This window comes from Rhynchophorus ferrugineus, unplaced genomic scaffold (assembly GCF_030347505.1).
Source record: "Rhynchophorus ferrugineus isolate W39M unplaced genomic scaffold, kcgeb_rfMv2 rfM2, whole genome shotgun sequence".
NCBI classification, from domain to species: domain Eukaryota; kingdom Metazoa; phylum Arthropoda; class Insecta; order Coleoptera; family Curculionidae; genus Rhynchophorus; species Rhynchophorus ferrugineus.
The window spans coordinates 46,236,388-46,255,148 of NW_027472581.1; the positions used below are offsets into that span (position 1 = coordinate 46,236,388).

The following is an 18,761-nucleotide window of genomic DNA, read 5'->3' on the forward strand; positions in this document are numbered from 1 at the left end:
ATTATGGTAACATTATTTGTCGACTGGTAGTTATTTGACGCTGGTGCTTACCGAATACTTGCTATTCTATTGTTTCAATGATTGCAAACAAAAGAAGTGAAAAGGAAAGTAATTCGACACACGACGAAAAGAAATAGGTCGATTGATTCTTGTTAAAAAAATATGATAAAAACAGGTATTTCTTACTTACCTTAACTTTAAACATATTTGGAAATAAAAACATGTCATCTCCATAATCCATACATATTTCGAATGGCGGGGAATTGAGATTTCTTAAACATTTCATAAAGAACATCACTAGAAAGCAACCGATGAAAAATACTAGGCATTGCATCGGATATTCCACTTTAGTTCCGCCAGTTTTCGTTAAAACTACACCGAAATATTGGTCGATTATAATCCATACGCCTGAAGCAATACAAATAATTACACCTGATATTAATCTAATATTAAACCATTTAAGATTGAAAAAAAAACACATCAAACAAATTAAAAATTACGTACCCCTCCAATGTAAATTTGTCACCATATTTAAGACCACAGTGTAAATCTTCATCAATATAATAGCTGTAAAATTGATAACACCATTTTTGTGTTTTCTGTTCAGTATTTCATGGAAACTCTCCTGAGTTAACCCTATAATGATATGAATGATGGTTCCTAAAAAACGATAGTTATTACTATTCTGTTTATAATTTTTACCAATATATTCCACATTTGTATATATTATGTTTGATATTTAGGAGCCACATCTATGTTCTAAGTATGGTATTGATTCATCATCTAATAAAACTAGAATTTGTTTGTGTTAATGTTTAGAACATGATATTGTTAATATTTGATTACGTTGTTACGTAAATAGTAATCAATTGTTTTAAATAAAAATTAAACTGTCAACTACTAGATATAATCACTAGTTTATAAGAATTGGAAATCCATCAAATTTCTATATATAATATAAGAGGCAAAAAAAGCTTTCATGGATGTGTATTAAACCAAACATCTATTGGTCAAAATGTGTTAAACGTAAATAACTGTTAAATAACCTTATTTAACTTAAATTCGATGGTTTTGACATGTCCCTATAAAATAACAGTTTTCCATTTATACAGCCGCTAATCATGAAACGCTCTAAATTGCATTTTCGACATTAATTTTCATTAGTTTTGTTCTTTAATTTCTAATCTATTGTATAAGCTCAATCAATCAAGCATAGAAACGTATGCTAATGCTGTACCAACATTCGATTCAAAAGTGGTGATTTTGAGACTGGGATGGTTATTCTTTGCCGGATTGTACACCTGTTACCTTGACCACGAAGCTACCTAGCCGGATTATATATATTAGTTCATATTAAACACTATATCTAACAAGCAAATTTAAAATTCCCCAGCCTCCCATAATAAAACACATTTTTTTGGCAAAATTAGCGACCGAAAATTATAGCGACCCTCCAACTTTTCGATACCATTTTTGTAGTACGATTTGTCCTTTCTTCAAAATAGGCCTCAGTCGATCACCTCTTCATTTCACGAACATTTCTTCCCAGCGAGCATTCTTCTGAGATCTGAGAACATGAAATAGTCGCTGGGGGTCAGATCTGGAGAATACGGTGGATGAGGAAGAAATTCGAAGCTTATGAAGCTTCGAAGAATTCATGCATTTTTTGCCATCGTTTTCACTGACTTGTGATACGGTGCATTGTCTTGGTGAAGCAGCAATTTGTTTTTCTCCAAATGCGGCCGTTTTTCGGCTATTTCGTCCTTCAAATGGTCCAAAAACGTTATGTAATAGTCACTGTTGACGGTCCTTCCTTTTTCAAGGTAGTCAATGAAAATTATTCAATGCGCATCCCAAAATACAGACGCCATAATCTTGCCAGCCAACTGTTGGGTTTTCCCACGCTTTGGAGCGGGTTCACCGTGTGCAGTCCACTCGGATGACTGTCGATTGGACTTCGGAGTGAAATGATGGAACCATGTTTCATCCATTGTCACATATCGACGCAAAACAACTGGAGTTTATTACGTTTAATTATCTTTAAACACTGCTCCGAATCATCAACTCGTCGTTGTTTTTGGTCAAAAGTGAGTTCGCGCGACACCCACTTTGCACAGAGCTTTCTCATACCCAAATATTCGTGAATGATATGATGTACACGTTCAGTTGATATCTTTATTTGATATTATATTTTTTTCGCAATAAAAAAGTTGCCTCACTCAAAATGTTATAATTCACAAACTAATGTTCCGATAGCTGTCAAATTTAGACAAACATCTTGAGGGTTAGGGCTGACTGAAAAACATATAGTTGTAGGAATGTTCGTCGGGTCGGTCAGTCGGTCGAAATGTGTGGCTGCCGCTGCGATTATTTTTCAGAACACTCACTACTATTTTTGGAAGGAATTCGCACGGGAACTGAAAAACACTTGTTTAATAATCACTTGTTTATTTCAATATTGAGTGATACATGTGGTCGACGGAAGAATTGACAGGATATTAGGTTAGGTAGAGGAAGCACGGTAGCGCTGTGGAGGTGGTACTATTACAAGGGGATAGAGAAAAGAGAAGAGAGCGAGACGTCGTCGTGATGGTCTTTTATACCCTGGAACTGCATAGTACCAATCCACCGGCGTTGCCAACCTTTGTACTTGTTGATGAAAACGTGGTGGCCTAAAGGGTCGTGGCGATCGCCACATAGTCTATTCTAGTAGCGCCATCTATGTGTCAGGCCGGGGACTTTTCAATTGATCTTTTAATAATTTCTAATAGATTAAATTTCCTTGTCATATATAATAATGTTTTTAATGCACATTAATTTGATACCGCCTTTTTTTCCTAGATGTTTTGAAAATAATTAAACTGAATGAAGTATATATATTGCACTCAATGAAGTAATTCACATACCTAAAATCAGATCATACGATTATTAAAAATTGTTAGATTCAATTGTTATAGATTAAAGTAATTCGATTCAGGAACTGATGCAAACGTATTATTTAGATTACATACTTAAGACTTAAGCTGAGAAAAATAAAGAACATATAAAAAAATATATCTGAAGTGCTCATTCATAACGCAGACATAATTATAAATTATATCATTTTATTTATCTGCATATGTAAATTTATCAATTTAATTAGTTAAGAATAAAACTAATAAAACAAGATGCCTGTTATTGTCTTGAATACTGATATTATTGCACTTCGATTAATAAACATGTTTATATGTTGATGACATATGAAATATTTGTTAATCGTTTGTTTTAAAAAACGAGTCAATACATATTAAACTTTGTATTAACGTGATTTTAGAAATCTATTTTAATGACATTTATAATTTTTACATAACTTATATATTTTAAATATTGAAATTAATGAACTAAATTATTATTAAAATTTAAAAATAAAATATAAAGCCAAAAATTAATTTTAAAGGATTTACACCAGATGGTATTACTGCGTATTAAATAGCATCGAGTACATTTTTAACCAACTTCGTATTGAAATCAGACCACTGAGTCAGTGACAAGCTTCACGCTTCATGGATTTCATGGAAGTGCGACCAAAAATTTTTCAGTTGTAAATTTCTGAATGTGTGATTTTGGCACCGAAAACAAAGACAGCTTTGGGCAAGCAAAAATACTTGAAGACGAGGATTTGAATGCATTACTCGATGATGATGCATATAAAAAGCACGACGAACGTATTTCCAACAGCTTGATAAACATGGGATTGATTCAAAAGCTTGGATATTTTGTGCCGTATGATTTTAAGCCACGAGACATTGAACCGCATTGGGACATGTATGGAATGCTACTTGAACGGCGAAATTGGAAAGGTTTTTTTGCATCATATTGTTACTGATTTTAGGAAATACATACTGATGTGTAGGAATGTTCGTCTGGTCGGTCGGTCGGAATGTGTGGCTGTCGGTGCTATTGTTTATCCGAACACTCATTACTATTTTGCGGAAGAAACTTGCATGGTAACTAAAAACACTGGTTGAATAAAACTTGTTTATTTCGATATTGAATGATACATGTGGTCGATGAGAGAATTGACAGTATATTAGGTTAGGTAAAGGCAGTACGGTAGCGCTGTGGAAGTGGTACTGTTACAAGGGTGTAGATAAAAAAAAGAGAGCGAGACGTCGTCGTGGTGGTCTTTTACAACCGGGAACTACATGGCACCAATCCACCAGCGTTGCCAACATCTGAACCCGATGCAGATGAATATGTGGTGGCCCAAAGGGTTGTAGCGGTCACTACAGATACATTAATTCCGTACTTAAAATTAAATCAGTAAAATGTATGTTTGTGATTGTTCTAGGCAAGAGGCTAAATGCCGAGGACCGTGGTTCGGAGCCCACATTAAGCTATGGGTCCCGTCACTAAAAAGTTCAAGAGGTTGATGTGACTAAAATCAATAAAACTTTACTCTATCATGAAACGTTCCCTCTATTATGTCAAGAATTAATCACCAATATGTTGATTCCTTCTCACACTAAAATTTGGGGAAACTATCTTGCAAATTGTGAAAGTTAGAATAAGAATGGCTCTATATAAGAAACGACCTTAAGGCCGACGCAATTTAGTTTTAAAATCAAGTACATCAAATAAATCAATAAGATCAAATATTATCGGAATGTATTAAAATAAAAATAAGTTATGAGTTGTTAACATCTACTATAGAATATATATTAGAAGCTTAGAATGTAGGCTGCTGACACACCTTGTTTTGATTAAATGTAAAGTTTAAAATAACTATATACCAGTAATAGAGTATCACAAAACTACATCAGATTCACGAGTTTTATTCATTTTATCTATCAATTTCGGTTACTTAATTTCACAGACTCGTTATTTTTTTGGAACTAGTACATTTATGGAAATTTGTTTTATTCAATTTAAATATACAAAAAATATGTTTTCCCAAGCTGTCAAAGTTCTAATAAAGGAATGATATACGGCTTTAAAAGCTTAATAAGGTTCTAAATTAGTTTGCAAGCTAAAGGCTGTGATGAGGTGGTTTTATATTAGCAAAAGGATAAGCACAATTTATAGATTATATTTTCATCTAGATGGATATAACTATACCAGAAGGCGATATCGGATTCATAAGAAAAGTATTATATGTATGTGTAATGTATACATACTGTCTAATAAAAATATTTGCTGCTTTATAAAATTTGTACTATATATGAATTCACTATATCACTATCTTCAAAAATATAATAATACAGTAAGTACGTAAGATATAAAATAAAACTATAGATTTTAATACATGATGATACATGAATATTAAACTAATGTTATTAGATTATTAAACTAATGTTTAGTAATACTTACTAAGTATTACATTATCCTTTAATATAATATAAATTGTATTATTTTAAATATAAGAACAACTGAGGTATTGTTTTTGTACTTAGTCCAAATATGTGTGACTAAACTTTGAGTTGGAAATACCAATTTACATAAGAAAAATTAAAAATTTAAGCATATTATTTAATGAATATGCGAATTCAAGCAGAAAAGTGAAATACAGTGATGTACGTTGTTAGAAAAATTATTCGATATAGTAGTTCGTAAAATATTGCTTATTGAGAAGATGTTATATTTACATTGGAATATAAAGGGTAATATAATAAAATAATTAAAATAACAAATTTAAAAATTATATAAACAAGTACCATAAAAAATTGTGAAACTTGTTATAATAATCGTTAATAAATAATATTCTAATACATGCTGATAAAATAAAATCGATCTTTATCAAATATGCTAAAAAACACAAGTTCGCCCATATTTTGTTAGATTAGATAAAGGTTAAAAATCCAAATTAAATGCCATGTAATAATTACTAATATGAATTGTATTAAACTATTTGACTATTTGTGCTAACAAAAATTAGTTAAAAGGAGTTTATTGTAACGACGACACCATCCAGCTGTCAAATAAAATTAATATAACAGCATTAAAATTAGCAAAATTGTAATGAACAAAGCTGAACGTTTGAGTGCTTAAACATTTTTAAATTAAATATTAACGCATTAACGTTATTATTATGTATCATATAAGCAAAATTAAACTATATGTTATTTTCCATATAACATATTTATTAAATCAATGTAGAAAAAATTCGAAAACCATCTTGAATCAAAATAAATTAATATCTCAATGATTATAGTATATCTGGTTTTATGTGGCAAAAAAAACGGGTAAACGAAAATATTTACAAACTGAGACAATGTGAATAATTGTTATCATTGAAATATTTATTTACTTACTATCAATTGAATTACATTATCAGCAGATTTCATATGTGAGATAATATTTTTTCAAATATATTATGGACGTTCAATACAGTTCAGAGCAATAGTAAAAACAATGTAGTTTCACTAAAAATTAGCAGATTAGAATGAGGAAAAAATATACCGTACTTGAGCTTGGAAATAAATATTTGCTTTTAATTATCTTGGTTGGATTAGAGAAAAAAAAAAGACGAAAAATCAGCTAGTTATTAGTTACAATCACTATTACAAATGGTTTAAGATCAATTTAGTAATTCAGTAACAAAATTTGCCACCAGACAAGTGCAAAATAAGCCGACCACCAGAACGGCCCCACAACTACTACCTAAACAAGTTACCACAAACCAACCCAGCCTGCGCAGGTAAGTAGCCAGTCCACTAAACAAACCTTAACCTCCACAGCAAAAACAGTGCCAACCGGTTCGGCGACTGTTTCTCAAACTCCCCCAAAGGAAAAAATTCCGCCTATAGTGCTCCGTAACAAGAAGAGGTTCATGGAGCTCATTAGAATTACTAATGCACAATCAATAGATATTATAACCCGAAACGAAAACGACGGCATTTTCTTAATCATCACCACAAGCGACTATTACCGAGAACTCACTACCGTGCTCGAGGAAAGGAATTACCCTTAGCATTCCTTCTGTCATCCGGAGGAGAGAGCATTCCGGGTAATAATAAGAAACATCCCAGAATCACTCTGCATTGACGAGGTACGTTAACTTCTCTTTGATCAAGGCTTCCATCCCAAATTTGTGCAAAGATGGAAATTAAAATCCGGTATAGAACTACCAATTGTTCAGGTAGTTATCCCTCGGGAAGAGCGACAGATCATATATATGACCAAACTCGGCGTCATCACAGTGAAGGTCGAGGTCCAGAGGGGAAACGGCCAGCCAGGCCTCCACAAGGTTCTGCATGAAGTAACCGAGGTGGCAGGAAGCTAGCCCAAAAATTAGCCAGCGACACCCAGCCTGCTCCAACTCAAACCCCTGCTCCAACCAATACACCGGATCTTAACTCCCCAATGCAGGCGTTTACTGGAATGCATGGAACACATGGAATGCAAACAGCTTACGCGGAAAGCAAACAGAATTGGATGACCCCATGACATTCTATGACGTCGACATCGTTCTCATTCAGGAAACTTTCCTGAAACCTTCGCATCGTCCCTCTTTCGAACACTTTTTTGTCTACAGAAACGACAGAACTCCGGGTCGAGGAAGTGGAACCGCTATTCTCGTCAGAAAAGGAGTCAAACACGAGCTCATTCCAACGTTATCAATAAACAACTTCGAAACAACCTCCATTAAAATCTATATCCAAGAACAGTCACTGACCAAGAAAAGTCGAGCTCCTTGCAGAGACCTACGAAGCTCCAATGAAATGCCTCCCACCCCCAAACACCAGTAACCCCACCCTTTCTTCTCGGCCATTTCGTGTCTCCAAAGTCTCTACAGACTATGATCGGCAAACTTCAAACCAAAAAATCTCCAGGTTTCGATGGGATATCGGTTACCCACTTAAAAAAGCTCCCGCATAAGTAGCTCGCAGAACTGGCAAACATCATTAACTCCATCACGAGGCTGCAACATTTCCCGGCGTCTTGGAAACACGCACATATAGCGGTTATACCCAAGAAAGGAGCAAAATCTTCTCCATCTGATTACAGGCCTATTAGCCTTCTTAGCGCCATTTCGAAGCTTGCCGAGAGGGCAATACTCTACGCTCTTGACCCTTTCACAAAGGAAAACAACATCATTCCAGATGGACAATTCGGCTTTGGCGCTCACCACTCATCCGTCCATCAGGCTACCCGTCTGGCCGCACACATCTATAACGCTCTTGACCAACGTAAAAAGCTTGGAGCAGTTCTTCTAGACCTAACCAAAGCCTTCAACAAGGTCTGGCACGACGGATTGATAGCAAAATGCGTGAGGTTAAGCCTCTCAGAAGACCTAACCGCTCTCATCAAGTCCTATCTCTCCGACAGATCTTTTCAGGTCAAGATCAGGGAATCACTTTCCAGTCGTAAATAAATCGATGCTGACGTACCTCATGGTTCCCCGCTGGCCCCAGCCTTATTTAACCTCTTTATTTCAGATCTGCCGAGAAAAGAGCATATTGACGTCGCGTTTTACGCTCACGACACTGCTTTCTTCACGGCCGCCAGGTTCGAAGTTACAATTCATGACGTTTACATGGAGGTTACAAATCAACCCCCTGAAAACCCAGGCCATCATTTGCCATAAGAAGTGTTACGCACTGCGCGTCTCCTAACTTAAGATTAACACCGCAATAATTCCATGGCTAGATAACGTCACGTACCTAGGTCTTCACTTCGACCGGCGGTTCGGTTGGCATTCCCAAATCCAAAAAGCAATTCTAAAAGGTTCGGGGATAGCAAACCTGCTATCTTCTCTGATCTGCCCTTCTAGCAGACTTCCCATTCCCATCAAATGCTTATTTTACAAGATGTTAATTCGGTCCGTACTCCTCTACGGATCTAATGTCTACTTCAAGTTTGTTACGCCCAACCAGGTCAAACGGCTTCAAGTTTTTCAAAATAAGCTCCTCAGGACAATATTAGACGCTCCATGGTTTGTCAGAAATAATCAAATACATAGGGAAACTGACACTCCAGAAATCAAGAACTTCATATCTCAATCATTCCACAAACAACAACTCAGCTCAAGTTCTTCTGAAAATGCACTTGTTTGCGAGCTGGTCGACATGCTGGGAGCTTAGCACCGCGTCACTACCAAGCTCCCCCCCTTTTCTAGGCTGAAAAGATCTCATCCATCGCTACAGTCATAACTTTTGCCCCCCATACAACAATATCCAGTTGTGTGTTAACTCAGGTTCGCGAATCAATAGAATCGCCGGGCCCTCGTGCCCAATAACGGCTGCCCGATCAGCGGGTACCATATCCCCAAATTTAATGCAGTAGCAGTAGCGATCCACAGGGGTCAACTGTGAGGCAGTTTCGGTTTGGTATATTGGTAAGCCCAGAAGCAGTCCCACATAACCCGGTCCAACTTGTCACTCCAGTGCAAGTCTCCGCGACCAGGTATGCGTTATGCATTCCACCGCTTGGTTTTTAGGCCAGAACAAAAAAATTACATATTCGATGAAGAAGTCATCACAATGGCAAGCATTGGGGTATAATAAAAAGTTGATCTAAAAGAATAAAGAAACATTGAGCTGAATTATATCGACGAATAAAGCCATAGATAGGTACATAGATTGATTTAAAAATCCATCTTACTTTTTTGAAATCTGAGTGTTTATACAATTTCAAATACATCATACATTTGTTGACATATTGTTATCATAATATCTATCTTCGTAACAATCCTAAAGATTCACGATTGTGTATAAGTGCATAAGTATATTTATATTTGGTTTTTACTGTCTGTTTATTATATATTTATTGCGTATTTACAACAGTAAATGTTTTTATACTACTAAATACTAAAATCCTTAAGATTATTTACAAAGTTAAATTAAATTTATCTTCACTATTTAATATTACGTTATTATTTTTGACAATAGACTATGGAATTTTTTATAGATTACATGAAATATTACACAGAAATATATTATATTTAAATATACGTAGCGTTTTATCAGCACGATTCATGTCTACGTTGTGTTATTTTGTATACTACAAGTCACCCTACAGACTAATGATAATTAGATTGGAGACGATATTAATGCTCTTGTTACTAAAGTCTTTCAAATTCTTTAATAAAATACAGATAATGCCAGAAATTCGTTCACTCCTAATCAGAAATCAGAATGTATATAGTATATTTTTAAATAAATGAAAGTAAGAATTGTGCTTTTCCATAAGAAGTAAAGTGCCATCCATCGACATGAATAATGATAGTGGGGCGCTTTCTATGTTACATAAAGTTCCACAGATTGTGCAAGATTAAACTAAGCATTCTATGTTGTAAAATCTCTTGTCGCATTATTATTTCTGTTTATTACATCGACAATTTGTAATCAATGACTGAGACAAAAAATTTAATTGCTGTGACATATTGTGAGTGGCGATGAAAACTTTACTACAACAATCCAAAGCACAAAAAATCATGGGTTAGTTTAGAAAAGTAATATTCATGGTCAGAAAGTCAAAGTTCAGCAAGATGTAGTGTATTATGAGCTACTAAAACCAGCTGAAACTGTTACTGCAAATGTCCACCGGCGTGAGCAAATGTCAACTAACAGACTCAGTCATCCTTTTACCATCATACTTTTAATGGTCGGCCACATGCTGCCACATGAGTTATAAAGGATATACTGCTGTAACTCGAATGGCAAATCTGTGTACTTGAAATAGACCGATGATTGGATCACTGCTAAATCAATATAGTTCTTTCGACATGTTACCGTCAAAAGCCCAGCGAAGATTTGATTGATATTTATTATATCAATATTTCTCAATAAATGTTTTTTTTAAACAAAACAAAATATGGTTGGTCACAAGAAAATATTAACTTGCTTAGAACTATTATTAATCACTATTGAGACCGGCTTGAACCTACGCCATGATGGTTCACATTAAGTTTTAATTTTTTGGTTATTTTAATGTTTTATAGTTTAAATACCTCCGGAACTAAAACCATTGGATCATTCCGAACAACGAGCCTTGTTTAGATGAGTTAGCTTACATGTTACAACATTAGTAACAAAAATAATGTAAAAATAACTGATTATAATGATTATCTCAAGAATACAATTATTCCAGTTATCAATGAAATTTATCAAAATGCTATTTTTGAATTCAACGCAAATTGTATGTTTTGTGGAATAATTAAAACTATTTCGTTTGAAAAACGCATTAATGAAAACTCCATATATTATATAATTATATTGTTTGATTGTAAATCACAATGGTTCGACATTAAGCATGTATAATGTAACTGATTATAAAGGTAATTGTTATAATTTTTTTTTAACTATTAACAATTATTATATATTATTTACAAGTACTCTACGTGGACATGCGTGACAACTCTTAAACAAAGAACCTATAACATACATAATCAATCGATTTATCAATAATGATATTTATCATTAATACCGTTTCACTATTCACTTCATTGAAAGTTGATTAAAAATAAAGTCTTATTTAATTATAAGAAATGTTGCTCTAAAGTTCCCTATTAGAGTTTATTAGGGAAAAAAGATGTCTATAGTCTAAAGACATATAAATACATTTTTTCAACCAATTTGTTGTTACTTATTTGTTTCGCTAACCTTAATAGATATAGAACTGAATAGAAGTCAGAATCATTGAAAAACCGTTACGTAGAGCAGCTTAAAATTCCAATCATATTCTAAAGAAAATGTATAGTCTAAAAGTATTTACTATATTTTATTAAGACAATGAAAGCATCGCGATTGGATCTAATCAGTGGAGATATGTCAAACAATTGCCTAGAGAGCTATAATGAAAAAAAAATTTTAAAAATCTTTAAAGCGGCTGTTAAAATAAAAAAATCTATCTGCATACTGGAAAATTGCGGAAGTTATTATCCTACTAAAACCTAGCAACCAACCAGAATGTGACACAGATCTATATCTTTATTAACAATTGTGTCACAACTTCTTGAGAAAATATTACTCGAGAAAATTGGGGCAATAATAAAGCACGACAACTTAACTAATAAATTTATCAATTAAATTAATTATTTTAACTATAAATTAATACAAATATATTAAAAATTCATACAAAAACACTGAACAATAATCAACCAGATCCTGCAGCTTTTCTAAACGTAACACAAGCGATATGTAATGACATTAACATCCTCCAGATATATATCACATAGGCTTTTGAAAATCAAAGATGATTACACTGAATTCAAAAAAATATATGCAGGAATACCCCAGGACAGTAACCACTTAAACATATTCTCTATCTGCTCTATACAAATGATACACCTAGTCTGAACGGAGTTAACATAGACTAGAAATATGACACATTTGTCAATGATACCGTACAATTCTCAGTGGACAAAACCCAAAAAGTACCTATAAAAAAAACTTTAAGCAGCTAGTGATAAAACAATAGACTGGCCGAAATAATCACGAATAAAACTAAACGTACTCAAATACGTATCTATAAACTTTACCAACAAATGCTTGAATAAGGCCGATGTCTTGAACTTCAATTGCCATATGTAAATGAAAACAATATGAAAATAGTACAAAATATTTAAGTTTGACATTACATTTTACATTGAAATAAAAGAAGCATGTTTAAAAGAAATTAACCAAGCTGAACATAAAATATAGACAGCTATATTGGCTTCTTAAATATCTATAATAAGATTATTATTTATAGTCAAGTGCAAAAATCCATATGCTATATGGTAAACAACAACGATAAAAGGATCTTTACGATAAAAGAAAAAATCAAAGGGTTTGTCAGGATACGCTAAGCTAAGCTGTATCGATGAAAAGCTCTCTAGCTACATGATGAGCACTACATTCTTCGCAGCCTGAAGAGGACCAAACCCTGGGAACTTGTGTAATAGTGTACGAAGGAAAGAGGTTTAATGTAAGGGAACACACTACAGCTTACCATTAGAAAAACTTTTTTGAATTTGAATAAATGTCAGTAATAAACTAGTCTAGGGTCTTGGTCTAGGAAACAAATTTTTATTATATGTATACTTATAACACTAAGTTAATATATTCTAGATTGCAAGATCAGCTTTCCAAAAGATATCAGAGATTAAAAGTGATTTAAGTTATTATATACAATAGTTTCAAAGTTCATAAAATATTATAAATAGAAATATTACACTACGTTTATTAATAGAAAATTAAATTTATTTATTAAATCTCTTTATGTTGATTTCTAATCAATTCTAGGAAAATATATGCACTAGTAACATTTAAAATTTTCTAAACAATTCATTTAAAATTCTGCTTTTATATCTAATGTAACTGCCTGAAATTGTTTATTTGTTAAATTTAATTATTTATAATACAAATACAGTTACGGGTTCTATGTATTGAATTATTATTATTTACTATTTCACCGTCTGTACCATTAAAACTGTTCCTTTTTGATAACTTTATTACAATTTTATCATAAAGCTAACACATAATTATTTCTTGATTTAAACTAAGAAAATTAATACCAAGTGAATGGATCTTAGTTGGACGTGTTGAATTATTCTATTTCTTAAAATTATATTATAATAAATTTATTATTTAGTAGTATAAATCTCTTAGATTTGTTGAATTGAAGACGATGATAGTTGACTTAAGAGTAATTTGTTCCACAATTAATTTGATGTTATTTTGTAGGTCAACAATAAACAAAATGCGTCAAGAGCAATTGCGCATCTTTTAAAAAATAAACGGTCATCCATGACATACGATAATAGGCATTAGAACCAAGTTCATTGCCTTTATATCTGATCCAGAAATTTTATTCCACTAAAATAAATGTACATATTGGTTTTCATTTATTTCGACAAAACTAACATACAACTGACGTGACATACGATAATAGGAATTAGAACCAAGTTTATTGCCTTTATATCTAATCCAGAAATTGTATTCATCTAAAATAAATGGACATATTGGTTTTCATTTATTTCGACTACACTACAACTGCGTATCTTTTTTTCTCTGACGTCTGATTTAGTAGTTATAATTAATATAAAAAATTACTGAATGAATTTCTGAATGTTTCAATGAATATGGCTCACAAATATCGTTAAAAAAATTCAAAATTAGAAATACAATATATATTGGAGCACTTACCAATAATGAAGCTTTCCCATGGCGGAAAATAAAATGCATAAATATCCATCAATTGCCATGTCCCCCTCCAACATGCTACCACCAACGGCGTTACCAAAAATAGGGAGATGACGATATCCAAAGTGCCCAACAGAACTTTTTGCTTCTTCCATCTTTTGGGACATTTCAAAGCTTCTATGCTTTTAATTTGAACTTCCTCCTTAGAAAACTCATTTACGATAGGCTTGTTCGCGCTGCACATAAGTCCAAAAACCGATCTGCGAAAGGCGTCTGAACGTTTAGACGGACCGTTCCAAATGGAATATTTCCAAATCGAAGAGGACCTTAAAAAATAACCGCTCATACTAAAATTTGTTTAAGTAAGACTACCGTTAAATACGATAATGATTGAAGATAATAGAAGGTACTTGTAGTTAAATTATTTTTATGGATATGAATGATAGTGTATCGTCGTCTCGAAATAGATTGTTAAAAACAATGCTCCCCACACAGACGCACTACGTTTATAAAACCGACTGAATGGGACAATATCGAAGATACGTCTTCTTATCGAACACTATTCTTTGCTTCATCGCCATTATTAAATGATATATATACATATATACATATATATATATATATATATATATATATATATATATATATATATATATATATATATATATATATATATATATATTATTACTAACTGACCCAGTATTCTTGAATTATTGAGCCATATAAACTATTTCTACAGAATATTTTAGTAGAAATAACTTACGTTATTGTAAGTTATGGAGTACATCAGTGGCGGCTCTTGATAACAATTTTAAGGTATTTTTACAAAAAAAAAACTATTTTTTATAAATTAAGTCCATCCTGCGTTCTTTTCTGTCCGCAAATTTGGTAATCACTTTGTCATTAAAATTGTTTATTTCGGCGTAAACTGTTTTTCAATAGCATGGAAACAGCTGTTAAATGATCTTCGGCCATTAAATTTTTGAAACACGTTTTGATGCACTTGTTGTTGTTGTTGTTGAGAAATGTTGAGAAACATCTTTGGGCCTCTGATGTTGTCATAGAAGTTGTTACCACAATTTGTAATAATTGTCTAGCCTTCAATGTGTCCCCTAGATTGTTATTAAAACTTTTACAACATATTTGAATTTTAGATAAATAACTGACAGTTCAGTTCGTAATCGTTCTTTGTTGATTGTGGGATAAAAGGAACACACGGAAGTGATTTTATCGTCAGGATACCGCAATACTCTCTAAAGTATTCCGAAAAGAAAATTGATGCAACTACTAGATGATCTTTAAAATGAAATCGATCTTTTACACAATTTATTATAACCTCACTTACCATCAATGTGGAAGTTCGGTGATCAATTTACTGTTGCCTGGACGGTTGCGTTTATTTTCTAGTGGCTCATAACTTATTATATCTGATGCTTCATTAATGATGTTATCAATATTATTTCGAATCTGAATAATACTGCATTAAAAAGTATCCATAGCGTCTCTTATTTCAGTAGGTTTAATTTATTTGCTGCAGTTGGTTAAAAAGGATATCTACGTGGAGCATTATAAAATGGAAAGAAATTAGACTAAATTTGAAGAACGGATAATTTAATGTACAGCGAATAGGGGCTACTGCACTACAAACTGTATTGCTGGAGAATTGATCTTCGACCATACATATACTCAATGAAATAGTTTCTATTTTCATATGCAATATTAGTAGTCCGTATATTAAAGTTCCAATGGGTTGGAGCGCCGTGGGGCTTCCTTCTATTCACAATTTTGTTCAATACTTAACACTTCTACTTGTTTTAATAATTAAAGAGCCAGGAATTTTGTATTAAAGGACCTATAACGCTTACAATTGTATTACTAAGTGCTTTTGCATCGCATTTTTCAGGAATTAAGTAGTTCCAAACGGTCAATTGACTTACCATTGCGAACATATCTAAAAATAACATTACGTGGTAATGATCTATCTTTTCCTTCAAACTCCAACTTTTCTTCGTAAGAATATTTTAAAAAATTCTTCCTTCACTTCCATAGTCATAGTTATTAATATTGTTATTAATAACTGGCCGAAAGTCCCGTATTCCCATACAGATAAACGAAATCGCATACAGATCATACGGCGCTGGTCTAAATGCAGCGAAATCTTCACTTAAATATCGGCCTTGTTTTGGATCGTTTTGGATGGACTCAGGGGTAGCGGAGTGCCGCGAGGGTGTTTGAAAGAACTCGCAGAGCATAATCGTATGGCTCAGGTAAATAATAGTCATAGCTTTATTTATAATTATTCCACTGGTCCACATTATTTCCGTGGCTCGCACTTCCATTGCAGTTTTTATAATTGATTACAACAACAATTCTTAAAGACTAAGTAGGATTTGCTTTTTGGTAAGTAATAGAACGTAGTAGAACAACGTAGTTTTGGTAAGTTTTAGTTTTTTAGTGAGTTTACATAATTATCTTTTGGAGCTTCTTTAGTTTTTTTTAAAGCTCTGCAGCACTGCAGCGCTTTAAGGGTAGGGTATATGAGTGAGACAGACATGGAAACGATAACGGAATATAAAAATAACAAAACACCAAACATTTATTTTTTTGTTTTTTTTTTGTATGGTTTGTCCACTCGATAGCATGCCACGTATAATGGTCGTTTGCCCTTGAGACCTATTGATAGTAATTGCAAATACCAATCTAGTTTGACCGAATTGGCAGATTTGTGGGTATAATAGGTATTCGTAGTAGTAATATATTTTCACCTCGGAACTTGTCATTTAAATAACCAAATCTAAATAAAGCTAACTAACCGGAGATCCACCATTTTGTTATTATGCGGTGGCATGCCTGGTAAATCTATCGCAAACTGTATCAATAGATTTGTATGACACCAAGTTTCCTGGCAACAGCTATTGTATCTTGAGAATAAATTCGTTGACCTCCACATTCTTTTATGCTAAAATTACACTTTCTGCCAACCACCCATGATTCATGTATTGTGTGTGTACATTTGAAAACTTCTGGTCAATGACAGCATCTTGCGAATTAATAATTGTGCAGAAATCGTTCGGTAATTTTATGCATTTAGTTTCATCTATGGTAGGTTTTCCATCGCCGATATCCAACAGTTGTTTTGAGAATGTTTCAACGGATAGATTTACTTTCAGTATCGACCAGGGTTAAACATTACTAATATCGCTATTAGAAAATATGGGTGTGGTAGAAGGTGGTAGAAGGGTGAACATTTAAGATTGTATGTATTTTCCAATGCTACAATGATAAAAAATTAAAATAAAAAATTAATTTTTGAAGTGCACGACCCTTATCACTTTGTGGTATAAAAATAGATTACTACCGATTCTCAGACTTACCGAATATACATATAAAATCTCATAAAAATTGGTCAAGCCGTTACGCAGAAGTATTGTAACAAACACTGAGAGCCGCCCACTTTGCATATTAGATATCCTATAATATATATTATTATAATTGGTAATAAATTAATTTAATTATGAAACAATACTAAGTTGAATTTGCCTTTTCTAAATCTTAAATGATACGAGGGTATCATGAACAATATTGAATATATAAATAAGTTTCTCTATTTGCAGCAAATGTATCCATTATAAATAAATTACTGTCTACGATTGTATTAGCTCCTATTTTTATTTAATATGATATAATTACAACCAAATATATAGACGCAAATGTTTCCATTTGTCGCTATATGAGAAATTCTTTATCAATATTAAATAAATGAATTGTTGTTGGTTAGTCTCGCCAAAATTTGAGAACCGCTGGACCAATTTAGCCAATTTTGTATCTGAAATATTTGTGAGCATCAAGAGAAGGTTTATATGGTGATAAAATGTGGAATAATTTCGAGCAAAATGGTATATACAATTACATTATTTTAATTATTACAATTATTTTGTTTTCCCATACAATGTGTCACCGTCATCAATAATTTCAATGTCACAAAAACTCGACATTTTATTGGTTGTCAGAAATTCAGAAATTTAATTTATTACTAAATTCATATTTCATACAAACGTATGTGGTTTTTTATAGGTACATAGAATCGGTAACGTGAAAAATAATGACATCTATATCAAATATACTAACGGTAATTTCTAATCGCAATCTAATTGCAATCAAGTAAACATTATATGATAAAACAATATATGATCATTGTCAAACTTATTATTAAGTCATAAATTTAATGTGCCAAAATTTTCTTTACTTTCAATTCTAATATTTTAAAGGACAAGACGATCTAACTTAGGTCGTCGAAGTCAATCAAATATGATCACTGATGACCAGCGAAAGTCACAATGGGTTCGAAGGTAACTGGAAATGAAGTGTGGAGGCTTAGAATAGAACAAGTTCATGTACATCAAACACCACAATAGCGAGCATGACCATGGATGGTGAAATGCTAGTCCCGTAATCCAGGAACTCAGGAAATAGATTATGGCGCCAACAAATTGGTTACAATTTGAGAAATAAAAACGGCGGTGAATAGAATCTACTGGGTTGTGTGCCGGTGAAAAACTAAAATTGTAAGAATTCCCACCAACAGATCTCTACTCAAACAGAAGTTAATTGATTTATGAAATCATTCTAATTACTTCTTGGCCAACATTCAAAAAT

The 18,761-nt window shown here is 32.9% G+C and overlaps 1 protein-coding gene across 4 annotated transcripts in view; it reads right to left on the bottom strand.

The window, feature by feature from the left end:
• Positions 1-18,761, bottom strand: part of LOC143191031 (uncharacterized) — a 64,690-nt gene that overhangs the window by 33,525 nt on the left and 12,404 nt on the right. The window contains exons 1-4 of one of the 4 annotated variants that reach the window (XM_076395679.1): positions 15,451-15,547; positions 14,109-14,431; positions 505-660; positions 191-432 (exon numbers count right to left, since the gene is read on the bottom strand). In XM_076395679.1, the coding sequence (XP_076251794.1) occupies positions 191-432; positions 505-660; positions 14,109-14,349 (639 nt within the window). In that variant the 5' untranslated portion in view covers positions 14,350-14,431; positions 15,451-15,547. Of the gene's footprint in view, positions 1-190; positions 433-504; positions 661-14,108; positions 14,589-15,450; positions 15,548-18,761 lie in introns of those variants that run through there. The other 3 variants (XM_076395678.1, XM_076395677.1, XM_076395676.1) reach the window with 3 other exon arrangements.